Here is a 21,095-nt window from a genome sequence, read left to right on the forward strand (position 1 = left end):
TTGGTTTCCCGCTACCAATTTCCCATTTGACTTTGGATTTGATCCCAGACATGAGCCCCCAAATTTATGTTGCGATCAAGTGAGGAGGGGTTAAAGGGCTTCCCTCTTTTCCATCTCCTTGTTTGACCACAACAGGTTTAATTCTTTCTTCAAATGGATGTACTGGCCAATTCAGTAGATGGTTGATTGGTTCTTGTTATGATCATAGCAAGTAAGTAATCAGACAGGTTTTCTTGAGTTAACAAAGAGGTCAACTTTATTGTACCTAAACCAAACTAAAAAAAACAACGCACCAACTTTCACTCACACTCTGGAGGTTTACACACACACAAATAGGTTACGGAGTGAGGAAAGGTAAATTGGTTGAGTTTGAGTCCATAAAAAAGGTATACAGTCTGTGGCGTTTGGTGATTCAACTGGCTTCAAGCTGAATTCAGTGATCCTGAGGCTTTTAGTTTAAAAACAGAAACATAGAAAATAGGAGCAGGAGTAGGCCATTCGGCCCTTCGAGCCTGCTCCGCCATTCATTATGATCATGGCCGATCATCCAACTCAGCAACCTGTTCCCATAGAAACATAGAAAACAGGAGCAGCAGTAGGCCATTTGGCCCTTTGAGACTGCTCCACCATTCATTATGATCATGGTTGATCGTCCAACTCGGTAACCTGTTCCCATAGAAACAAAGAAGTAAATGACAGGTTCGGTGGGTCTCTTGGAGATAGGGATGCGGATGATTTCCTCCAATGGGGTTTCTGTTTGTAGCCAGAGTATGCAAAGGTCGTAATTCAACAGGCAGGATTTGAAAGCTTTCAGCTGGAATGGAGAGAGATACCCACACTTGGGTCTGCACTTGTCAGAATCCAGTTGCTTCTCCTCTCTCTGCTGCAGAAAGACACAAGCTTAACACCACAGATGGGGAGGGGCTTATCGTATGACAGTCACTCAGTCATTCAAACATAGCAGTTAGCAGTATTTCTCTCTTGCTAAAAAGAACAGGTAGTTCCTTTAAACTTAATAGATCTTTTTTCTTGCTGAGGCATGAGCGGAGATCTTGTCTCCCTCCTCACAGACCTTGCAGTGTAGAATACAGTGTTGCAAATTAGACTGCCATTTTAAGCTGCCAACAGAGTCATCCTTTTAGCTGGTCTTTTCTTTTAAATGTATAAGTTCAGACCTCCAGTCTGTGGATTAAAAAAAAATATATATCATTCAACAAAGCACATTGGCATAACAAGAGACTCTTCAGTTCAGTCCTTTCCTGGCCAGAAATTCAAACACACTTTGAGCAGATGGAGAGACAACCATGGTTACTTTTTCCTTCCTTAATCTAATGGGGATGAGGCAACTTCTCACGGCCCTATTGTTGTCCTGCTGAGATCAGCTAATGCAACATAAAACAGCAGTTGAAGGTGGGCTGTCCTTGTCTGTAAGGCTTAGCTATTCAAGGAGCAAACAAGAGTTCTAATGTTTTACAGTAATATTTAAGCATCTGTTCACAATATCAACCAATGTTTCCTGCTACTCATTAGACGATCTTATGATAGTTATGAACTCCAGGGTAAGGATATATGTGTGTTGTTGCCACAGTAGTGATTATTTGTTGAAGTTCAATAAGGCTAACAAACTATGAACAGAATTTTAAGTGTTTATAATTGTTTTAATGCTGATAAAGAATGATTTTGTGATCACTTCCAGCATTTTCTGTTATAAATCACAAGATTATGAACGGTGAAATGATCAAAAATTGACCTGAAATGTTAATTCTGTTTCTGTCTCCACAGGTGCTGCCAGACCTGCTGAGCATTTGGAATCATAGAATTTGAAATACCCAGCAGGTCTGGCACTATCTGGAGAGAGAAACAGAGTTAACGTTTCAGGTTGATGACCTTTCATTATTTCACCTTTCATGATATTGTGAATTACGTTGCATGTAACCATTGTCTGTCGAGACAAGGAGGCCAAAGAAAAAAAAATTTGATTAAGTTTTGACTATCGCATTGTGTAATCATTTTTGTAAGTTTGCTGTTGAAGCTGAAATTAGAAAGTAGTACATTTTCCATGCACTTGAATTTTTTCACTCTAATTTCAGATATAACTTTCTCTTCCGACAAACACGTCACTGTTAAATTTGTACAAGATACATCCAAATTTTGGTATAAACCAGAGATATCACGTGAACAAGGTAAGGCACAGACACATTCTGTTTCAATCAATTCTGAAGATCTTTTATGAACGATCTTTTATGTTATTATGAACTGCCCTAGATGAAGCATTCCAGTAAAAATGAGACCATGGAGAGACTGGAGGAAGCAACATCTCAAGTGACCTAACTGCAGTTGTCCATAGAACAAAATTAATTCCACTGTTTGAATTGATGCAAACCATACTAGGAAACTTGCATGATATGGTGTGGGTGTGCAACTCCAAATTTATAAAACAAAAGGGTCCTAACCCTTGTTGGAATATTGGAAGGGTGAATGGAGGTGAAAAATTTGCTCATTTCTTTACCCTCTCCCAATCATTGGCAATGATAAATTGGAAGTAGTTAATACAAGTTGTTTCCTTATATTGTAACATGGCCGCAATGACAAAGATTTGCAAAGGATCCCAGCTCATTTGTTTACCTGGGGATATATGTTCAGTGCTCCTTCTGTTAGAATACTGGACACCATGATGAGCCTGCTGTGTCAGTCACTGATACCATTTTCTGCCAGAGAAATAATTTTAATTGATCGCCAGCAACTTACATCTGCAATATGTTCAGTACATTCCTCTTTTTCTCTAACTCTGTATGTAGAAATCTTGCACATTTTGTGCATCTGTCACATCTATGATGTCATGGTCCAATGTGTCAAAGGTATTAAAGACAGAGAAAAATAGTAATTTCATGTGGCTTTCTTCTGACCACAATCTTAGAATTTATCAGTCTGAAAACCTACCTCACCAACAGCTCGTAACCTTAAATTGACCTCTGGATTTGTCTACTTATAAAGTATATGACCTTAAGAACACAGACAAAATTAAATACATTTCTGGCTTAGCAGCAGAATAATGCACAGTGCATTTTGTATTGTTGCTGTGCTACAGTGGCATAATGCTCAGTTGTTATAAAACAGTAAATCATTTCTCTTCTGGTAGGCAGCAGGAAATCTGCTGGTATGTGTTTTTATTTGGAAATTCTGTAGTCACAGTTTCTTTTATGCAAATTTTTAAAAATATTCTATTGCCAACAGAAAATGACTCATGTTGCAATGACATTTGCAAAGACACAATGAACAATGCAGATGTTTGCAGAACAAAATAAGTAGTTAATCAAGATTTTAGTAGAAAAATCCCTGAGATTCAAAAACTTGAATTGCTTTACTTGGGCTGTGTAATCATCACTTTTATTTAGAACTCTATCCACCTTACAGATCCTTTTTCTAAAAGTAGATATTTTATAGTCTGTTAAAAACATTTTTTAGTTCAGCTTCAGGAAAATTATGGCCTAGACATTTTGGGACTGAAACACTCTGGCCATTCCAATGTACTCCTGCCGTAACTCCTGATACTTTGGCTCCTGGCCTGGGAGATGAGTGAGGCTGGAGTATTCAGAGTTGGAGGCAGGGAGCTAACATGTATTTGGCCTAGGATACATCAGGCAGATCATTGACAGTCAGTGGAAGGAGACATATTGGCCAGCAGTGTGACAGATGTGAGGTCCACCTGGATGTTCATGCTTGGCCCTCCAAATACGTTTTGGCCACTTTACAAAAGCGGAAAAAGCCCACCCCTAGAGCTCTGCCATGATGGGCACCTGAATTGTATCCCTAGTAGTGCAGTCATTTTGCTATTAGTGTTATAATGCGATGGCAACACACAGACCCCTCAAAGTTGATCAGTATCACCATCAGAAGTCACTGATTGATGGCTCTCAGCATTTATGCCAGGATCAACCATTAATATGTTGTACTTAAAAATAATAGTTACTCCACATCTCTCCATGTAGGCAATTGGAAATTCTTGAGGTGAAAAGTTAGGTATTAACGTACATGTGGAATGAGATGCAAAACAATGTAAGGACTTAAATACATTAACCTTTCACATTTCTAATATTTGCCAGTTCTGAAGAAGGGTCACTGACCTGAAACATTAACTCTGCTTCTCTCTCCACAGATGCTGCCAGACCTGCTGAGTATTTCCAGCATTTTTTGTTTTTATTTCAGATTTCCAGCATCCACAGTATTTTGCTTTTATTTTAATGTAAGGGCTTATATGTGTGATAGAAAATATTCTTACCAGAATTCTTCAGTACAATCTTGGGACACAATCCACATTCTGTAATATTTCTCTGAGTTTCATTACTAATGAGAACCTATTCCACCTGCAGCCATTGCATTACTAAAGGACAAAGAGCCAGGGTCATTCATTGTTCGGGACAGCCACTCTTTCCGGGGTGCCTATGGATTGGCAATGAAGGTCGCTACACCTCCAGCTTCTGTGCTTCAGCAAAGCAAGAAAGGTATTGCATTCTACAAAATGGATTCAAAACAGACTGTGTTTTCTTTGTACTTCCATCAACAACTTGGAATTGATAAAGCTCTTTTAATGTAGGAAAATGCAGATGGTGCTGCACAGATGATATTAGAAAATCAGTACCAAGACACAAAGAGAGAGATTAGGCAATGGGACAGAAAGTTGGAAAGAGAGATGGCAAGGCATGGGAGAAAGTTCCAGAGAACAAGGCTGGTGTGATTGCAGACTTTAACACTAATAGTGGGGTGAAGAGGACATGATAATGAATAAAGGCTAGAATCATAGGGTGGAGCACTTGAGAGAGGCTGTGGACTTAAGGAGCTGATAGAAGTCGGGTGTGGCAACGCCATGAATGGATTTAAGAACAAGAATGTGACTTTGAAATTTAATATGTTGTGTTGAATCTGCTGAATGGATATAGCAGAGAAATGAGATTTAGCACAGGATAAAACACAAGCAGCAGTGTTTTTGACAGATTGCTGTTGAAAAAGAGAAGAGGCTGGGAGGCAATGAGGAGGATGTCGGTGGAGGGCATGTGATGGGCAGAAGTGGAGAAGGTTGCAGAGATTGGTTCAGCCGGAGAGAATGGTGAGGAGGAGGGAATTTCAATCGGCATCAAGGAGGTTGTGTCTGCAGCTGGGCCAAATAAAATGGCTTTCGTCTTCTGAGGAGTATGGCTTAGTAGTGGCTTATCCATGACTTGATGTCAAAGAAGCATGCTGGCAGATTAGAAGCATTCAAGAGGTCAATGGGAATGGTTTCAGGAAAGAATTAGGCATTCGCATAAGTCTGGAAGCTAAGCCAATGCCTGTGAAAGATGTCATCCATGCATTATGTAGAACAAGGTAAGAGTAGAAAAAGGGACAAACCCTTCGGGGACTCCAGAAGTGATGATGTACAGGAGGGAAAAGCAGCCATTGCTGGATATGGGATAGGAATGGAACAATGCAAAGACCATCCCATAGAGATGGATGATGGAGGGGAGACATTGAAAGAGGATGTTGTGAAACAGATATTTGCAAGAGAATAAGGATGAATAAGGCGCTAGTTATAGTGGGCATTATTCAAGGCTTTAGTAAGGGCAGTTTTAGTGCTGGAGGGAGGTGGGAAGGGAAGTTCAAACAGGGAGATACAAGAGGGAAAAACATGAATAGAAATGAGATCCACGATAGCTGTTTGGAAATCTGTTCAATAGTTGGTCCTTTTGTGGTGACAAAATCCCTTATATTTCTTTGGCTGAATGAAAATTGCTGCAGTTTCTCTTTATCTTAACAATAGGGTATCATTCATCTTAGTGAATCCCTTCTGCACACTCTCTGTGGCCTTTGTATAACCATAGAACCATAGAAAAGTTACGGCACAGAAAGAGGTCATTCAGCCCATCATCTCTGCACCGGCTGAAAAAACTAGCCACCCAATCTAATCCCACCTTCCAGCACCTGGTCTGTAGCCTTGCAGGTTACAGTACTTCAGGTGCAGGTCCAGATACATTATAAATGAGTTGAGGATTTCTGCCTCCACCACCGATCCGGGCAATGAATTCCAGACACCCACCACTCTCTGGGTGAAAAAATGTTTCCTCATGTCCTGTCTAATTCTTCTACCAATCATATTAAATCTGTGCTCCCTTGTAATTGACCTCTCTGCTAGGGAAACTGGTCATAGAATCATAGGGAGATACAGCACCGAAACAGGCCCTTCAGCCTACCGAATCCGCGCTGACCATCAACCACCCATTTATACTAATCCTACATTAATCCCACTTTTCCCTCAATTCTCCTACCACCTACCTACGCTAGGGGCAGTTTTTACAATGGCCAATTTACCTATCAACTCACAGTCTTTGGCATGTGGGAGGAAACTGGAGCACGAGGAGGAAACCCACGTAGTCACAGGGAGAACTGGCAAACTCCGCACAGGCAGTACCCAGAACTGAACCCCGGTCGCTGGAGCTGTGAGGCTGCAGTGCTAATCACTGCAACACTGTGCTGCACTTCCTGTCTGCTCTATCTAGGCCCCTCATAATTTTGTACACTTCAATTAAGTCACCCCTCAGCCTCATCTGTTCAAAGGAAAACAACCCTAGCCTATCCAATCTTTCCTCATGGCTGCAATTTTTAAGCCCTGGCAACACTCTTATAAATCTCCTCTGTACTCTCTCCAGAGCAATTATGTCCCTCCTGTAATGTGGTGACCAGAACTGTATGCAATACTCCAGCTAAGGCCAGAGCAGCGTTTTATACAGTTTCAGCATTACATCCCTGCTTTTGTGTTCTATACCATGGCTAATAGAGAAAAGCATTCCATATGCCTTCTTCACCACTTTTATCTATCTGTTCTACCTTCAGGGACCTGTGGACATGCACTCCAAGGTCTCTCTCTGCCTCTACCCCTCTCAATATCCTCCCGTTTATTGTGTATTCCCTTGCTTTGTTTGCCCTCCCCAAATGCATTACTCACTTCTCCGGATTGAATTCCATTTGCCAATTTTCTGCCCACTCAACCAAACCATTGATATAGAACATAGAACAGTACAGCACAGTACAGGCCCTTCGGCCCACGATCTTGTCCCGAACCTTCAACCTACTCTAGGATCAAACTACCTACATACCCTTCATACTACTATCATCCATGTACCTATCCAAGAGTCGCTTAAGTGTCCCTAATGTATCTGCTTCTACTACCACCGCTGGCAGTGCATTCCACACTCCCACCACTCTCTGTGTAAAGAACCTACCTCTGACATCTCCCCGAAACCTTCCTCCAATCACCTTAAAATTATGCCCCCTGGTGATAGCCCTTTCCGCCCTGGGAAAAAGTCTCTGGCTATCCACTCTATCTATGCCTCTCATCATCTTGTACCCCTCTATGAAGTCACCTCTCATCCTTCTTCGCTCCAATGAGAAAAGCCCTAGCTCCCTCAACCTTTCTTCGTAAGACATGCCCTCCAGTCCAGGCAGCATCCTGGTAAATCTCCTCTGCACCCTCTCTAAAGCTTCCACATCTTTCCTATAATGAGGCGACCAGAACTGAACACAATATTCCAAGTGTGGTCTAACCAGGGCTTTATAGAGCTGCAGCATAACCTCGTGGCTCTTAAACTCAATCCCCCTGTTAATGAAAGCCAACACACCATACGCTTTCTTAACAAACCTATCAACTTGGGTGGCAACTTTGAGCGATCTATGGACATGGACCCCAAGATCCCTCTGTTCCTCCACACTACGAAGAATCCTGTCTTTAAGCCTGTATTCCACATTCAAATTCGACCTTCCAAAATGAATCACTTCACACTTTCCAAGTTGAACTCCATCTGCCACTTCTCAGCCCAGCTCTGCATCCCGTCAATGTCCCGTTGCAACCTACGACAGCCTTCCACACTATCCACAACTCCAGCAACCTTCGTGTCATCGGCAAACTTGCTAACCCAGCCTTCCACTTCCTCATCCAAGTCATTTATAAAAATCACAAAGAACAGAGGTCCCAGAACAGATCCCTGCAGAACACCACTGGTCACTGAGCTCCAGGCTGAATACTTTCCATCTACTACCACCCTCTGTCTTCTATGGGCCAGCCAATTTTGTATCCAGACAGCCAACTTTCCCTGTATCCCATTCCTCCTTACTTTCTGAATGAGCTTACCATGGGGAACCTTATCAAACGCCTTGCTAAAATCCAGATACACCACATCCACTGCTCTTCCTTCATCAACGTGTTTTGTCACATCTTCAAAGAATTCAATAAGGCTTGTGAGGCATGACCTGCCCCTCACAAAGCCATGCTGACTGTCTCTAATCAAGCTATGCTTTTCCAAATAATCATAAATCCTGTCTCTCAGCATCCTCTCCAATAATTTGTCCACTACCGACGTAAGACTGACTGGTCTATAATTCCCAGGGTTATCCCTATTTCCTTTCTTGAACAAGGGAATAACATTTGCCACCCTCCAATCATCTGGTACTCCTCCAGTGGACAGTGAGGACACAAAGATCATCGCCAAAGGCGCGGCAATCTCTTCCCTCACTTCCCGTAATATCCTTGGGTATTTCCCGTCTGGCCCCAGGGACTTATCTGTCCTCATGTCTTTCAAAATTTCCAGCACATCCTCCCTCTTAACATCAACCTGTTCGAGCATATCAGCCTGTTTCACGCTGTCCTCACAAACGACCAGGTCCCTCTCACTAGTGAATACTGAAGCAAAGTATTCATTTAGGACCTGCCCTACCTCCTCCAGGCACAAGTTCCCTCCACTATCCCTGGTCGGCCCTACCCTCACTCTGGCCATCCACTTGTTCCTCACATAAGTGTAGAACGCCTTGGGATTTTCCTTAATCCTACCCGCCAAGACATTTTCATGTCCCCTTCCAGCTCTCCTAAGTCCATTCTTCAGTTCCTTCCTGGCTACCTTGTAACCCTCTAGAGCCCTGTCTGATCCTTGCTTCCTCAACCTTAAGTAAGCTTCCTTCTTCCTCTTGACTAGCTGTTCCACATCTCTTGTCACCCAAGGTTCCTTCACCCTTCCTTGCCTCATCGGGACAAACCTATCCAGCAGTCGCAGCAAGTGCTCCCTAAACAACCTCCACATTTCTGTCGTGCATTTTCCTGAGAACATCTGTTCCCAATTTATGCTCCCCAGTTCTTGCCTAATAGCATTGTAATTTCCCCTCCCCCAATTAAATATTTTCCCATCCCGTCTGCTCCTATCCCTATCCATGACTATAGTAAAGGTCAGGGAGTTGTGATCACTATCACCGAAATGCTCTCCCACCGAGAGATCTGCCACCTGGCCTGGTTCGTTGCCAAGCACCAAATCCAACATAGCCTCCCCTCTAGTCGGCCTATCTCCATATTGAGTCAGGAATCCTTCCTGGACACACCTGACAAAAACTGCTCCATCCAAACTATTTGCACTAAGGAGGTTCCAATCAATATTAGGGAAGTTGAAGTCACCCATGACAACAACCCTGTTACTTCTGCACCTTTCCAAAATCTGCCTCCCAATCTGTTCCTCCGTGTCTCTGTTGCTATTGGGGGGTCTATAGAAAACTCCCAATAAAGTGACTGCTCCTTTTCTGTTTCTGCCTTCCACCCATAATGACTCAGTAGACAAACTCTCCGCGACGACCTCCCTTTCTGCAGCTGTGATACTATCCCTGATTAGCAATGCCACTCCCCCACCTCTTTTACCTCCCTCCCTATTCCTTTTGAAACATCTAAACCCCGGAACATCCAACATCCATTCCTCCCCCTGTGATATCCAAGTCTCCGTAATGGCCACAACATCGTAGCTCCAAGTACTGATCCATGCTGTAAGTTCGTCACCCTTATTCCTGACACTTCTTGCGTTAAAATAGACACACTTCAACCCATCATACTGGCTGCAACTTTGCCCTGTCAACTGTCTAACCTTCCTCGCAGACTCTCTGCACTCTGTATCTGCCTGTTCAACAGCTACCCCATCCACTGATCCGTAGCTCCCATCCCCCTGCCAAACTAGTTTAAACCCTCCCGAAGAGCGCTAGCAAACCTCCCGCCCAGGATATTGGTGCCCCTCCAGTTCAGATGCAACCCGTCCTTCTTGTACAGGTCCCACCTTCCCCAGAAGGTATCCCAATGATCCACATATCTGAAGCCCTCCCTCCTACACCAGCTCTGTAGCCACGTGTTCAGCTGCACTCGCTCTCTGTTTCTAGCCTCACTAGCACGTGGCACCGGTATCAATCCTGAGATTACTATCCTGCTCGTCCTGCCTTTTAGCTTCCAACCTAACTCCCTATATTCGCTTTTCAGGTCCTCATCCCTTTTCCTAGCTATGTCATTGGTAGCGATGTGTACCACGACTTCTGGCTGCTCCCCCTCCCCCTTAAGAATCCTGTAGACTCTATCCGAGACATCCCTGACCCTGGCACCCGGGAGGCAACATACCATCCGGGAGTCTCATTCGCGACCACAGAATCTCCTGTCTGTTCCTCTAACCATTGAATCTCCTATCACTATCGCTCTCCTATTCTCCCCCCTTCCCTTCTGAGCCACAGAGCCAGGCTCAGTGCCAGAGACCTGGCTGCTGTGGCTTTCCCCTGGTAGGTCCCCCCACCCCCCCCCAAACCGTATCCAAAACGGTATACTTATTATTGAGGGGAACGGCCACAGGGGATCCCTGCACTGTGCGCCTATTCCCTTTCCCTCCCCTGACAGTCACCCAGCTACCTTTATTCTGTAACTTGGGTGTCACTACTTCCCTATAACTGCTCTCTATCACCCCCTCAGCCGCCTGAATGATCCGAAGTTCATCCAGCTCCAGCTGGAGTCTCCAGCTATCCTCTTCACTGTCAACTACACGGCCAATTTTTGTGTCATCTGCAAATTTCCCAATCCTGCCTCCCATATTTAAGTCGAAATCAATAATATATACCATAAACAGCAAGAGATCCAACACTGAGCCCTGTGGAAAGCCATAGGAAACCGCCTTCCATTCGCAAAAACATCTGTCACTCGTTACCCTTTGTTTCCTGTCACTGAACCAATTTTGGATCCAACTCGCCACATTTCCCTGTATCCCATGGTCTTTTACTTTTCTGACCAGTCTGTCATGTCAAATGCTTTACTAAAATCCACGTGGACAGCATCTACTGCACTACCCTCATCAATCCTCCTTGTTACTTCCTCAAAAAATTCAATTAAGTTAATTAGACATGACCTTCCCTTAACAAATCCATGCTGACTATCCCTGATTAATCCGTGCCTTTCTACGTGACAGTTTATGCTATCACTCAGAATTGATTCTAATAATTTGCCCACTACCATGGTCAGACTGACCAACCTATAATTATTTGGCCTATCCCTCGCACCCTTTTTAAACAATGGATACAACATTTGCAGACCTCCAATCCTCTGGTACCTCGCCTCCATCTTGTGAGGATTTGAAAATGATCCTCCGAGCATCCACTGTTTCCTCCCTGGCTTCCTTTAACAGCCTGAGATACAATCCATCTGACCCTGGTGGTTTATCCACTTTCGAGGATGTGAGACCCTCTGGTACATCCTCTCACATTATGCTTATCATATCTAATATTTCACACACCTCCTCTTTAACTACAATGTCTGCATCATCCCTCACCTTTGTGAAGACAAAGACAAAGTACTCATTAAGAATCCTGCCCACATCTTCTGCATCCACGCATAAGATACCTTGTACATCTCTGATAGGCCCTATCCTTTCTTTGGTTATCTGCTTGATCTTAATGTACTGATAAAACATCTTTGGGTTTTCCTTAATTTTACCTGCCAATATTTTTTCATGTCCACTCTTTGCTTTCTTAATTATCTTTTTTACTTCACCCCTGCACTTTCTACCACTTTCGCCAGATCACCCCTCAGCATTGTAAAATTTGCCTTTCCCCAATTCAGAGCTTTTACTGCTGTTCTATCCTTGTCCTTTTCCATAATAATGCTAAATCTAACTGTATTATGGTCACGATCTCCAAAATGGTACCCACTGCTGCTTCATCCACTTGCCCAGCTTCATTTCCTAAGACTAAATCTAGAATTGTGCCTCCTCTCATTGGGCTTGTTATGTGGTGGCTAAAAAAGTTCTCTTGAATGTAGTTCAAGAATTTTGTGCCTTCTGTGCCCTTCGCACTATTTGTATCCCAGTTGATATTACGGTAAATGAGATCCCCAACTATTATTGCCCTATTGCTTTTGCACTCAGAAATTTGCCTACATATTTGTACTCTTCCCAAAGTAGGGCATCAGAAACTGGACATAAAATTCACACTGTGGCCTAATCAATGCATTGTTAAGGTTTGCCATTTTTTCTTTGCTTTTGTATTCTGTACCTCTTTTTTAAAAGGGTTTTTTTGTAACATGTCCTTCACTTTAAAAGATTGGTGTATCTGAACCCCTAAATCTCTCTGCTCCTCTAATCCTTGTAAAACTACTCTTTAATGTATATGTCCTCTCCTTAATTATTCCTCTCAAAATGCATCACTTTGCATTTCTGCACATTAGAATTTAACTTGCCATCTACCTCCCCAATTACTAACCTATGAGTAAACTTGTGTTCCTTTCTTTGACAGCAGTGGGAGACTTATCTAATGAGCTGGTCAGACATTTCCTGATTGAATGTACCCAGAAAGGAGTCCGATTAAAGGGTTGCCCCAATGAACCATACTTTGGTATGCCTTTATGTTTACTTGTTATAAGTGAAATATATACAGCTAAGATGATCCAGATGTTTTAAAACTGGGTTTTTTCTATGCATCTAATATGCATTACTGTGTTTCTAATCAGGGAGTCTGACTGCATTGGTTTATCAACATTCCATCACGCCACTGGCATTGCCTTGCAAGCTACTCATTCCTGACAGAGGTAAATATACGTGTTGGCAGAAGAGAACAGTTGGAAAACAGATACAATAAAAAAAAATCTACATTAATACCCTCAAATCGATACAGTTGTAATCATATTTTAAAAGTATTCCTTTTCAAAATGTATACAGCATGAAATATGTAACTGATTTTTCGTTCTGTTGTAATGTAAATATCACTCTGAAAATGTTACTTAACAAGTCAGCCTATATTTTCCATAATTAGCATAGTTTAGACCTGAATGACAATTGGCAAGCTTCTGACAGACTCAAATGAAAATGTGCTGCTTGCACTCATTTTTCCAAGGTTAGTACATGTGCATAACTTCAGGTACAGATTTGGACAGGTGCAAGGAGTAGACAAGTGGTAAGAGTGAGAATTGCATACTCGTGAAACTTAACGAGAAAGGACAAATTAAAGGGAAATGTTGTAATAGATGGACAAAAGTGCTGAACATCTCCAGAGAGCCTCAGAAGATGTTTGATCCTATTATTAGCTTTTACCAGGAATGAAAAGGTAAGAGACTAAAAAAGGAATCCAAGGTGAAAATATGGGTCCATAGGCAAGTGACAGAACAGCCTTTGAATTGTTTTGAAGGCTGTTGAAGTAAAGGTGGTATTTCATGAGGAGTAGCAAAGAGGGTGGTCCTTTATGGCCACTCCATGGCACCGTTATTACTACTGGATATGCCAGCCCTGTAATGCTTAGTAGCTGTAGGTCACCTTGCCATGGATGACATCACTCTGTGTCTGGCACTTAGCTGACTTGCACCTTGTGAAAACATTTCCCCCACAGTCATTGTCAGGTAGGTGTTCCAGGTCCTACAGATATGGTTGGTGGCATCGTGATGGTGCAGCTAATTATGCCTTCAATCATTCTGGCATACGTTCCTCCACGCAGTGTGTCTGTGTAAGATTGGGGTGCTTCTGAGGAAGCTGGGAGGAAAAATACTGAACAATTGACACGAGGGCCCATGAGAACCTAAGTGCCATAAGGAAGCAAAACAAAGAAAATTGTTAACTTTTTAAAAGAAAATGACAAGTGTTTAGGGTTGAAATTACTAACTTAAGCCGTTTAAATCAGCTGTCGACAGGTCACGAATTGCCCACCAAGGAGGGACCACCCCCCAAGCCCGCAGGGAGGGCATCTCTTTTTCCAAGGTGTCCTCCCCATGCGATGGAGGCCCCCCCCCGCCACTACTAAGTTCCCAGGGGTGGCAGGAAAAGGCCCTTAATTGGCCGTTAATGGGCCACTCAAATTTGCCTCTGGGCGGGAAGGCCAACATTGGCCTATCCTGCCCCTGGCAACCCCGGCGTCAGGTTTCTTGGTGGCTGCTGCCGCTGCAATTCTGTACCACCACTACACCCCTGGCCACGTAACCCCACACACAGCCCCATGTCTCTCTCGTGGTAATGAAATGATGACAAAGTGGTGTCCTTTCCACTGGCCTGATTCTTTACACCACATGTGACCATTTCCTGTAATAGGTACTTAGAGTTCTGTCAAGTCTCTGTCGAGATGCCATCACTGAATAACACCCCACTTTGGCAGGCTTCTTCTACAGTCCAAAAAGGATTTTCAGGACATTGCAAAATTATTCACCCTTTTCTTTGCTTTTACACATTTAATTTACATTTAATTTTTTTTCTGATTAATAATTACAGTGTAGCTCTGAGTTGTTTCGCCAGTTAACTCATCTAATGGATCTATGGGTCTTTCACTGGGATTATATTCAGCTTTATTTTATAATAAATCTCAGTTAATTCATTGTTGGTGTGAATAGCTTCCACAAGCAGGAAATCAGAATTGCACAGTTGAATGTGTTTTTACATTTTTAGATCCTTTGCAAAATGCTTCAGATGCTTCCTCACAGGCTGCCACAAACTCTGCTGCAGAATTATTAAAGCAAGGGGCAGGTAAGAATATTGTAAAGCTGCTGTGGCAGATCACTCCCACTGCTGACATATTTATGGTTGTCTAATAATCTGCCATGTAAAAGGACAACTCAACTGGTTTATCCAATCTATCCCTTTACCAAGTTTGGTGGATGTGGTGTATTTTAGTGGCATAGTTAAATGCTTAGCACAATTTGTGCATCTGCTTTGGCCACTGGAAATTTGCTTCTGTATTGTCACTGGCTACACCAGTAATCGTAAACATTAAAATAATTACTGTAAATTTGTTAATATTTCGTTATTTACATCATGTTATTTACACCTGTGTGCCTTTGTTTTCAGCATGTAATGTGTGGTATTTAAATTCTGTGGAAATGGAGTCTCTGACTGGCCACCAAGCAATCCAGAAAGCAACGTCAGAAACACTGATGCAGACTCCAACTCCAGCCTCCACGGTTGTACATTTTAAAGTATCTGCCCAAGGCATTACTCTGACTGACAATCAAAGAAAGTAAGTGTGCTCTGTATTTTAACTTGGACTTAGAACAAGTTTCACCTATGCTGTTCCTGTCTAACAGTTGCCTGATCTTTTCCTAACCCTCAGCTCCAAATATTTATTTCTCAATAGTAAATCCTCAAATGATTATGACCCAATCCATAAGGAAAATGGACAATTAAACACTTACCATCATAAATCTATCAGGCTTTATAGACAGTAACTAAATTAGTGGATGAGAACTTTCCAGTAGGTATAATATACTTGGATTTTGGAAGTTTTCAAATAAAATTAAGGGACATGAATTAATGATAAAATAACTATTTAAACTGTGAATTGTCTTGGCAGTTGAATGCAGAAGATGATGATAAATGGATAAGCTTTGTAGCTTGGTAGAATTCTGCAGTGCCCTTTTCTGACTCCCATACTGTTCTAGTCAGGCATTCAAAAGGATGTGGCTTAATTAAATGGCTGGGTTAAAGAGTGACAGATGATTTTAATGAAATGCACACAGCAAAGGGATACTCATTATTAAACAAGAAAAAGAAAAAAAAACAGTTGGTCTAATTGAAATAGTTCAATCAGTATGATGCAGCTATTAACTGAATGGTTATGATCCATCTTTCAGAGCGAGTTTTCACAGAAAGTGGGAACATGGTGTGAATGATTTTCTACTTTGGATAAGCACTACAAAAACAGCCTGACATTTTTATTTTCTAATAGTCACAGCCTAATATTGTGAAGTTTCTTAATGCAGAATGCAAAAGTGCTCAGTTTCTTTTGTGCTATTGGATATATCACACGAGTACATTGTGACAATAGATATGCAAGCTTTTGAAGGTCTAAAGTTGAAAGTGACTTGATTTTTTGATACAGTCAATGATGTAGGAATGTTTCAGAATTTGAAGTGTGTAACAGAATGGATACAAGTGCACTAATTGCCTCCCTGTTCGTGTTAATCTCAAAAATAACGATAAGCAGATTTCAGAATTTCCTCAGAACTGCACCCCATTGCTGCTGGAAATGCAGTGGAGAACCCAGTTACACATATAGACAAGTAGTCTGCTGCACTTCTGACTAAGTTAGAGCAATGAACCAGGAGCAGCTCCAAGGAAACTCCTGGCTGTTGTATCCCAGTTGAATGTCTTTCTCCCATTCTTAGCCAAGGTGCAGGATGGTGCCTCACAGATACTAGGGGCTGAATTTTATCAGCACACCACGAAGTCGGCGGCCTTCCGACACAGAAATGCCACCGCAGAGCCCCCGCAATATTATGTGTGGGGGCTCATTTAAATGGAGGGGGTGGAGCGGCAGCCCCTGATGACTTAGAGGGGGAGGCCGTCGCGTTCCCGGCATCAGCATCCGGCGCCATTTTTAAAGGGCTTCAAGCCCATCATGAGAGATTTGAATCTTTAAAGGGAAATTACCTTTTAAATTTTTACTAAAAATCAAAAGCAGGAGGCCCTTTCCCAACACCCTCCCCCCCACAAAGGTTGATTTATACGCCAATCTGACAGACATTAATGTTATTCCCACCCTGAACTTCCCCCACCCCCCCTCAACATCATCACTTTTGCCCTTCAACCCCTTCCCACCATCCCCACAGCCAGTAAAAAAACATTTTCCCCGCTCCCCCCCCAACCCCACCCTGATAATTTTAGTCCTTCCTCCCCCCCGCCCACCGGTTTCTTGCCTCAGAACTCCATACGGAGTTCCGAAGGCATGAGAGTTGCGATCGGCAGCCGTAAAATCTGCATGGGATGGCCGATGACAGCAGGTAAGTTCATTTGCATTTTAAGAAACCTCATTTCCATATTTTAATGAAGGCCCCACCACCAAGCGGTGGAGGGGGGGCTACATCGAGGCCTGGTCGCTACTGCTAATATCCGGTGGAGCCGTTTCGGCTTTGTGGGTCGTGGCGGGTCGCTCCCGCAAGCATTTTACAGGCCTCCCCACCTCAATCCACGATGCCGAGGGGCTGGTAAAACCCAGCCTTAGATCTCTCCTCCTCTGAGGCACTGTATCATTTCTGGTCACAGAGTTGTACTGATTGTTGCAAAGGACCAATCCACTTGCTTCATTCTGGCAACCCAGTTTTCAGGCTAAATTGAGAGAAGCAACATTTGGGGAGGGTAGTGAGAAGGAAAGGTTTTTGAAAAAAGTTTAAAATGTAATTTTGAGATAAATTGAAAGGTGTAAACTTGTTCTGGCAGGAAATCTGCACTGACTATTTCTCATTAGCAAGTGCTTGTTGAAATTAAAGCATAGTTTGAACAAAGTGGATTGCAAAGCAAATCAGTCTCTTCCCTATCAGCTAACATTAAAATGTTAGGGATTATGTATGAAATATAGAAACTTGCAACCTAGTCCATTTCCATCATTTTTTCTTTCTTGTTCTAAGGTATATTTACATGTCACCCAGTATTACCCAGCATACCCAAGTAATTATTTTTGAGTCTAGGCAACAAATGTAGGAAGGCAGTTCAAACAAGAAGAATGTTAAAGCTAAGAACATCCCTGTACTTACTTACAAACATACGAATTAGGAGCAAGAGAAGGCCACTCAGCCCCTCGAGCCTGCTCCACCATTCAATAAGATCATGGCTGATCTGATTGTAACCACGACTCCATATTCCTACTTACCCCCGATAACCTTTCACCCCCTTGCTTATCAAGAATCTATCTACCTCTGCTTTAAAATATTCAAAGACTCTGCTTCCACTGCCTTTTGAGGAAGAGAGTTCCAAAGATTCACAACCCTCAGAGAAAAAATTTCTCTTCACCTCTGTCTTAAATGGGCGACCCCCTATTTTTAAATAATGACCCATAGTTCTAAATTCTCCCACAAGAGGAAACATCCTTTCCACATCCACCCTGTCAGGACCCCTTATATGTTTCAATCAAGTCGCCTCTTATTCTTCTAAACTCCAGCAGATACAAGCCTAGCCTGTCCAACCTTTCCACATAAGACAACCCACCTATTCCAGGTATTAGTCTAGTAAACCTTCTCTGAACTACTGCCAACGCATTTACATCCTTCCTTAGATAAGGAGTCGAATACTGTACACAGTACTCCTGATGTGGTCTCACCAATGCCCTGTATAACTGAAGCATAACCTCCCTCCTTTTGTATTCCCCTCACAATAAACAATAACATTCTATTAGCTTTCCTAGTTACTTGCTGTACTTGCATACTAACCTTTTATGATTCATGTACTAGGACACCCAGATCCCTCTGCATCTCAGAGCTCTCACCATTTAGATAATATGCTTTTTTGCTGCCAAGATGGACAATTTCACATTTTCCCACATTATACTGCATTTGCCAGATCTTTGCCCAATCACTTAACCTATCTATATCCCTTTGTAGCCTCCTTATGTCCTCTTCACAACTTACTTTCCTACCTGTCTTTGTGTCCTCCAAAATCCACAACTGCTCACTTTCCAATAAGTCACTGCATACTGTCTGCTTTTCTTCTCCCAACCCAGGACAATTGTAGGAACATAGGAAGAGGAATAGGCCATTTAGCCCCTCGAGTCTGTCTGCCATTCAATGAGATTGTGACTGATCTGTGACCTAATTCCATATATTTGCCTTTGCCCCATATCCCTCAATACGTCTGGTTAACAAAATCTATCAATTTCAGTTTTAAAATTAACATTAACGATTGATCTAGCAATTGCAGTACCTGAACCAAGATCAGCTTAACAATTGCGAATCAAGATTTAAAAATTGTGTTAAATATTTCAAAATCAGCCTGTTATGTCTTTTGTACAGTTATATTTCAGATACACAGGATTTTAACAAAATTTCACTACACTAACAAACTTAATCCTGTCCTGAATACTGGTTATTTTGTGAATAATAGGCTTTCTCTTTTTAACAGATTATTTTTCAGAAGACATTATGCTGTCAGCACAGTGATTTTCTGTGCCTTGGACCCACAAGAAAGGAAGTAAGTTTGTGATTGCTTTAATATGCGTTCTGATACAGTAACATTTTTGGACCATGTGAGAAGTGTTTGGAATTATAATGGGCCTTTTCTTTCTGCTTTATTCCTCCCCTCCCCTCAAAAGATGGACAAAAGATATCACCTCAGCAAAGTAAGTATTTAAAATCTGTAGAATTTTACGGAACAGTTTTAAGTGAATTTGGTGGTGCTTGTGTATATAAACCATGAATAATGTGGTTTTCTTTTGATAGAATTTTTGGATTTGTTGCAAGGAAACAAGGAAGTGCCACTGATAATGTCTGCCACCTGTTTGCTGAACACGATCCTGAGCAGCCTGCCAGTGCCATTGTGAACTTTGTATCAAAGGTCATGATCGGATCTCAAAAGAAGTAATTAGATTCTGATGCTGCTGGGCCCCACATTGAGGAGAGTAACCCTCTTTTTAAAAAATAAAAAATAAACTGCAAGACAACACTGATTTGGAGCAATAACTGGTCATGTTTGGAAGGTTTGTATATGTTGAATGATGGTAAGAGCAGGTTTGATTTCTTTTAGAGGGGAGCAGGGATGTGAACTTTAGAGAATAACTGGTCTTAGTTCAGACAGTCAGAAAAGATATTTGGCTTCTGTGGTTATTTGTTATCATTTGGTTTTATTTGTTGAGGTGAAGGGTCAATGCTTAATTTTATTTTTTTACTGTCTTGAGCAGGATGAGATAAAGCAGTTTTAAAACTAGACCAAACAGGAAAAACAACACACACATTCATAATTTATATTTATTTGATAAAATATCCTGACTGGATTGCAGCTAATCTGATGATTGAGCACATTTACCTAAATGTATGTGTATTGTACAATCACAGTTTGGCTGTCGATTTTGTGTTACTCGGCATTCTTGGAGGTGCATGCCATTCTATATTGTGTGCAGCACCTTGTGTATCATTCCAGAATCACTGGCATTTTAGTACAAGTAGGATAGATATTAAGGTTTATGTAGAATTATTTTATAGCACTGCAATTTTTTTTACAATTGATTAAAGCTATACAACTATATACAGTTGGGTATGAAATTCTTGCCAAAGACATACCATTTAATCAGCACTTTGAGCTACTGTGTAAACGTGAGCTCAGTGAATGAATTCCACCCTTTCTCTCCTATTAAACCACTGTATCCTACCCATGTGTTGTTTCCAGTGTTAACTAATAGTGAAAATGCCAAAATACAAGTTTAAGTTTTCACTTTGACCAATAATCTGTATTATCAAAATTATCATTTTACTCATTACTGTCTGCTTTGGCTAGTCTGTATTTTGCAGTATTCTTCTAAGCATTCTGTAAAAAAAAACTTGTATTCATTATGTAAATGAATTATGTTCTATAATTCTTTGTATAGTCCTTTTCCATTCTTTGAAACACAATCTGTTAAAGTTATAATAAATACAATAAATTTTAGTTTCTGCTTCCACTTGTTCATGGTGTGTATCACACAAAATAAATAGTCTTATTATTAAACAGTTTATAGCAATGATTTAGATTTGAGTTTCATATAGATTATCTTTTCATCCATGTGTCATTGATTCCTAGAAGACCAGCTGCGACTTAACTAAACATATTAGCACTTCAGGTTTAAGTTCCTTTCTACTTCAATCCGAGCTATTCTGGTCCTTGAAATATTAAAATCTACACAGTCAACAGTAACACAATCTTAAGGTTCATTTACTCTTCAGCTTCTAATTCACAGCAACACTAAAGCTGCAGTATAAATCCAGGGTTAGGACATGACCTAAAGTGGTCTGATAATCCCTCAAGGAGGAAATCTCACTTTGTTTGGGTTTGACACCACACACAGTGCAACTCCAATGGAGT

At 41.7% G+C, this 21,095-nt stretch overlaps 1 protein-coding gene across 7 annotated transcripts in view; it reads left to right on the forward strand.

Annotated features, from left to right (window-relative positions):
• The window catches only part of LOC137347116 (tensin-3-like), a 547,175-nt gene extending 526,434 nt beyond the window's left edge, over positions 1 to 20,741 (forward strand). For all 7 annotated transcript variants that reach the window (XM_068011228.1, XM_068011236.1, XM_068011247.1 and 4 more), the window contains 9 exons: positions 2,091 to 2,183; positions 4,371 to 4,502; positions 12,595 to 12,693; positions 12,809 to 12,886; positions 14,724 to 14,801; positions 15,123 to 15,291; positions 19,164 to 19,232; positions 19,354 to 19,380; positions 19,481 to 20,741. In XM_068011228.1, coding sequence (XP_067867329.1) covers positions 2,091 to 2,183; positions 4,371 to 4,502; positions 12,595 to 12,693; positions 12,809 to 12,886; positions 14,724 to 14,801; positions 15,123 to 15,291; positions 19,164 to 19,232; positions 19,354 to 19,380; positions 19,481 to 19,622 — 887 coding nt within the window. In that variant the 3' untranslated portion in view covers positions 19,623 to 20,741. The remainder of the gene's footprint in view (positions 1 to 2,090; positions 2,184 to 4,370; positions 4,503 to 12,594; positions 12,694 to 12,808; positions 12,887 to 14,723; positions 14,802 to 15,122; positions 15,292 to 19,163; positions 19,233 to 19,353; positions 19,381 to 19,480) is intronic.
• Positions 20,742 to 21,095: the final 354 nt, after the last annotated feature.

The sequence above is a fragment of the Heterodontus francisci genome, chromosome 2 (assembly GCF_036365525.1).
Source record: "Heterodontus francisci isolate sHetFra1 chromosome 2, sHetFra1.hap1, whole genome shotgun sequence".
In the NCBI taxonomy this organism is placed as follows: Eukaryota; Metazoa; Chordata; class Chondrichthyes; order Heterodontiformes; family Heterodontidae; genus Heterodontus; species Heterodontus francisci.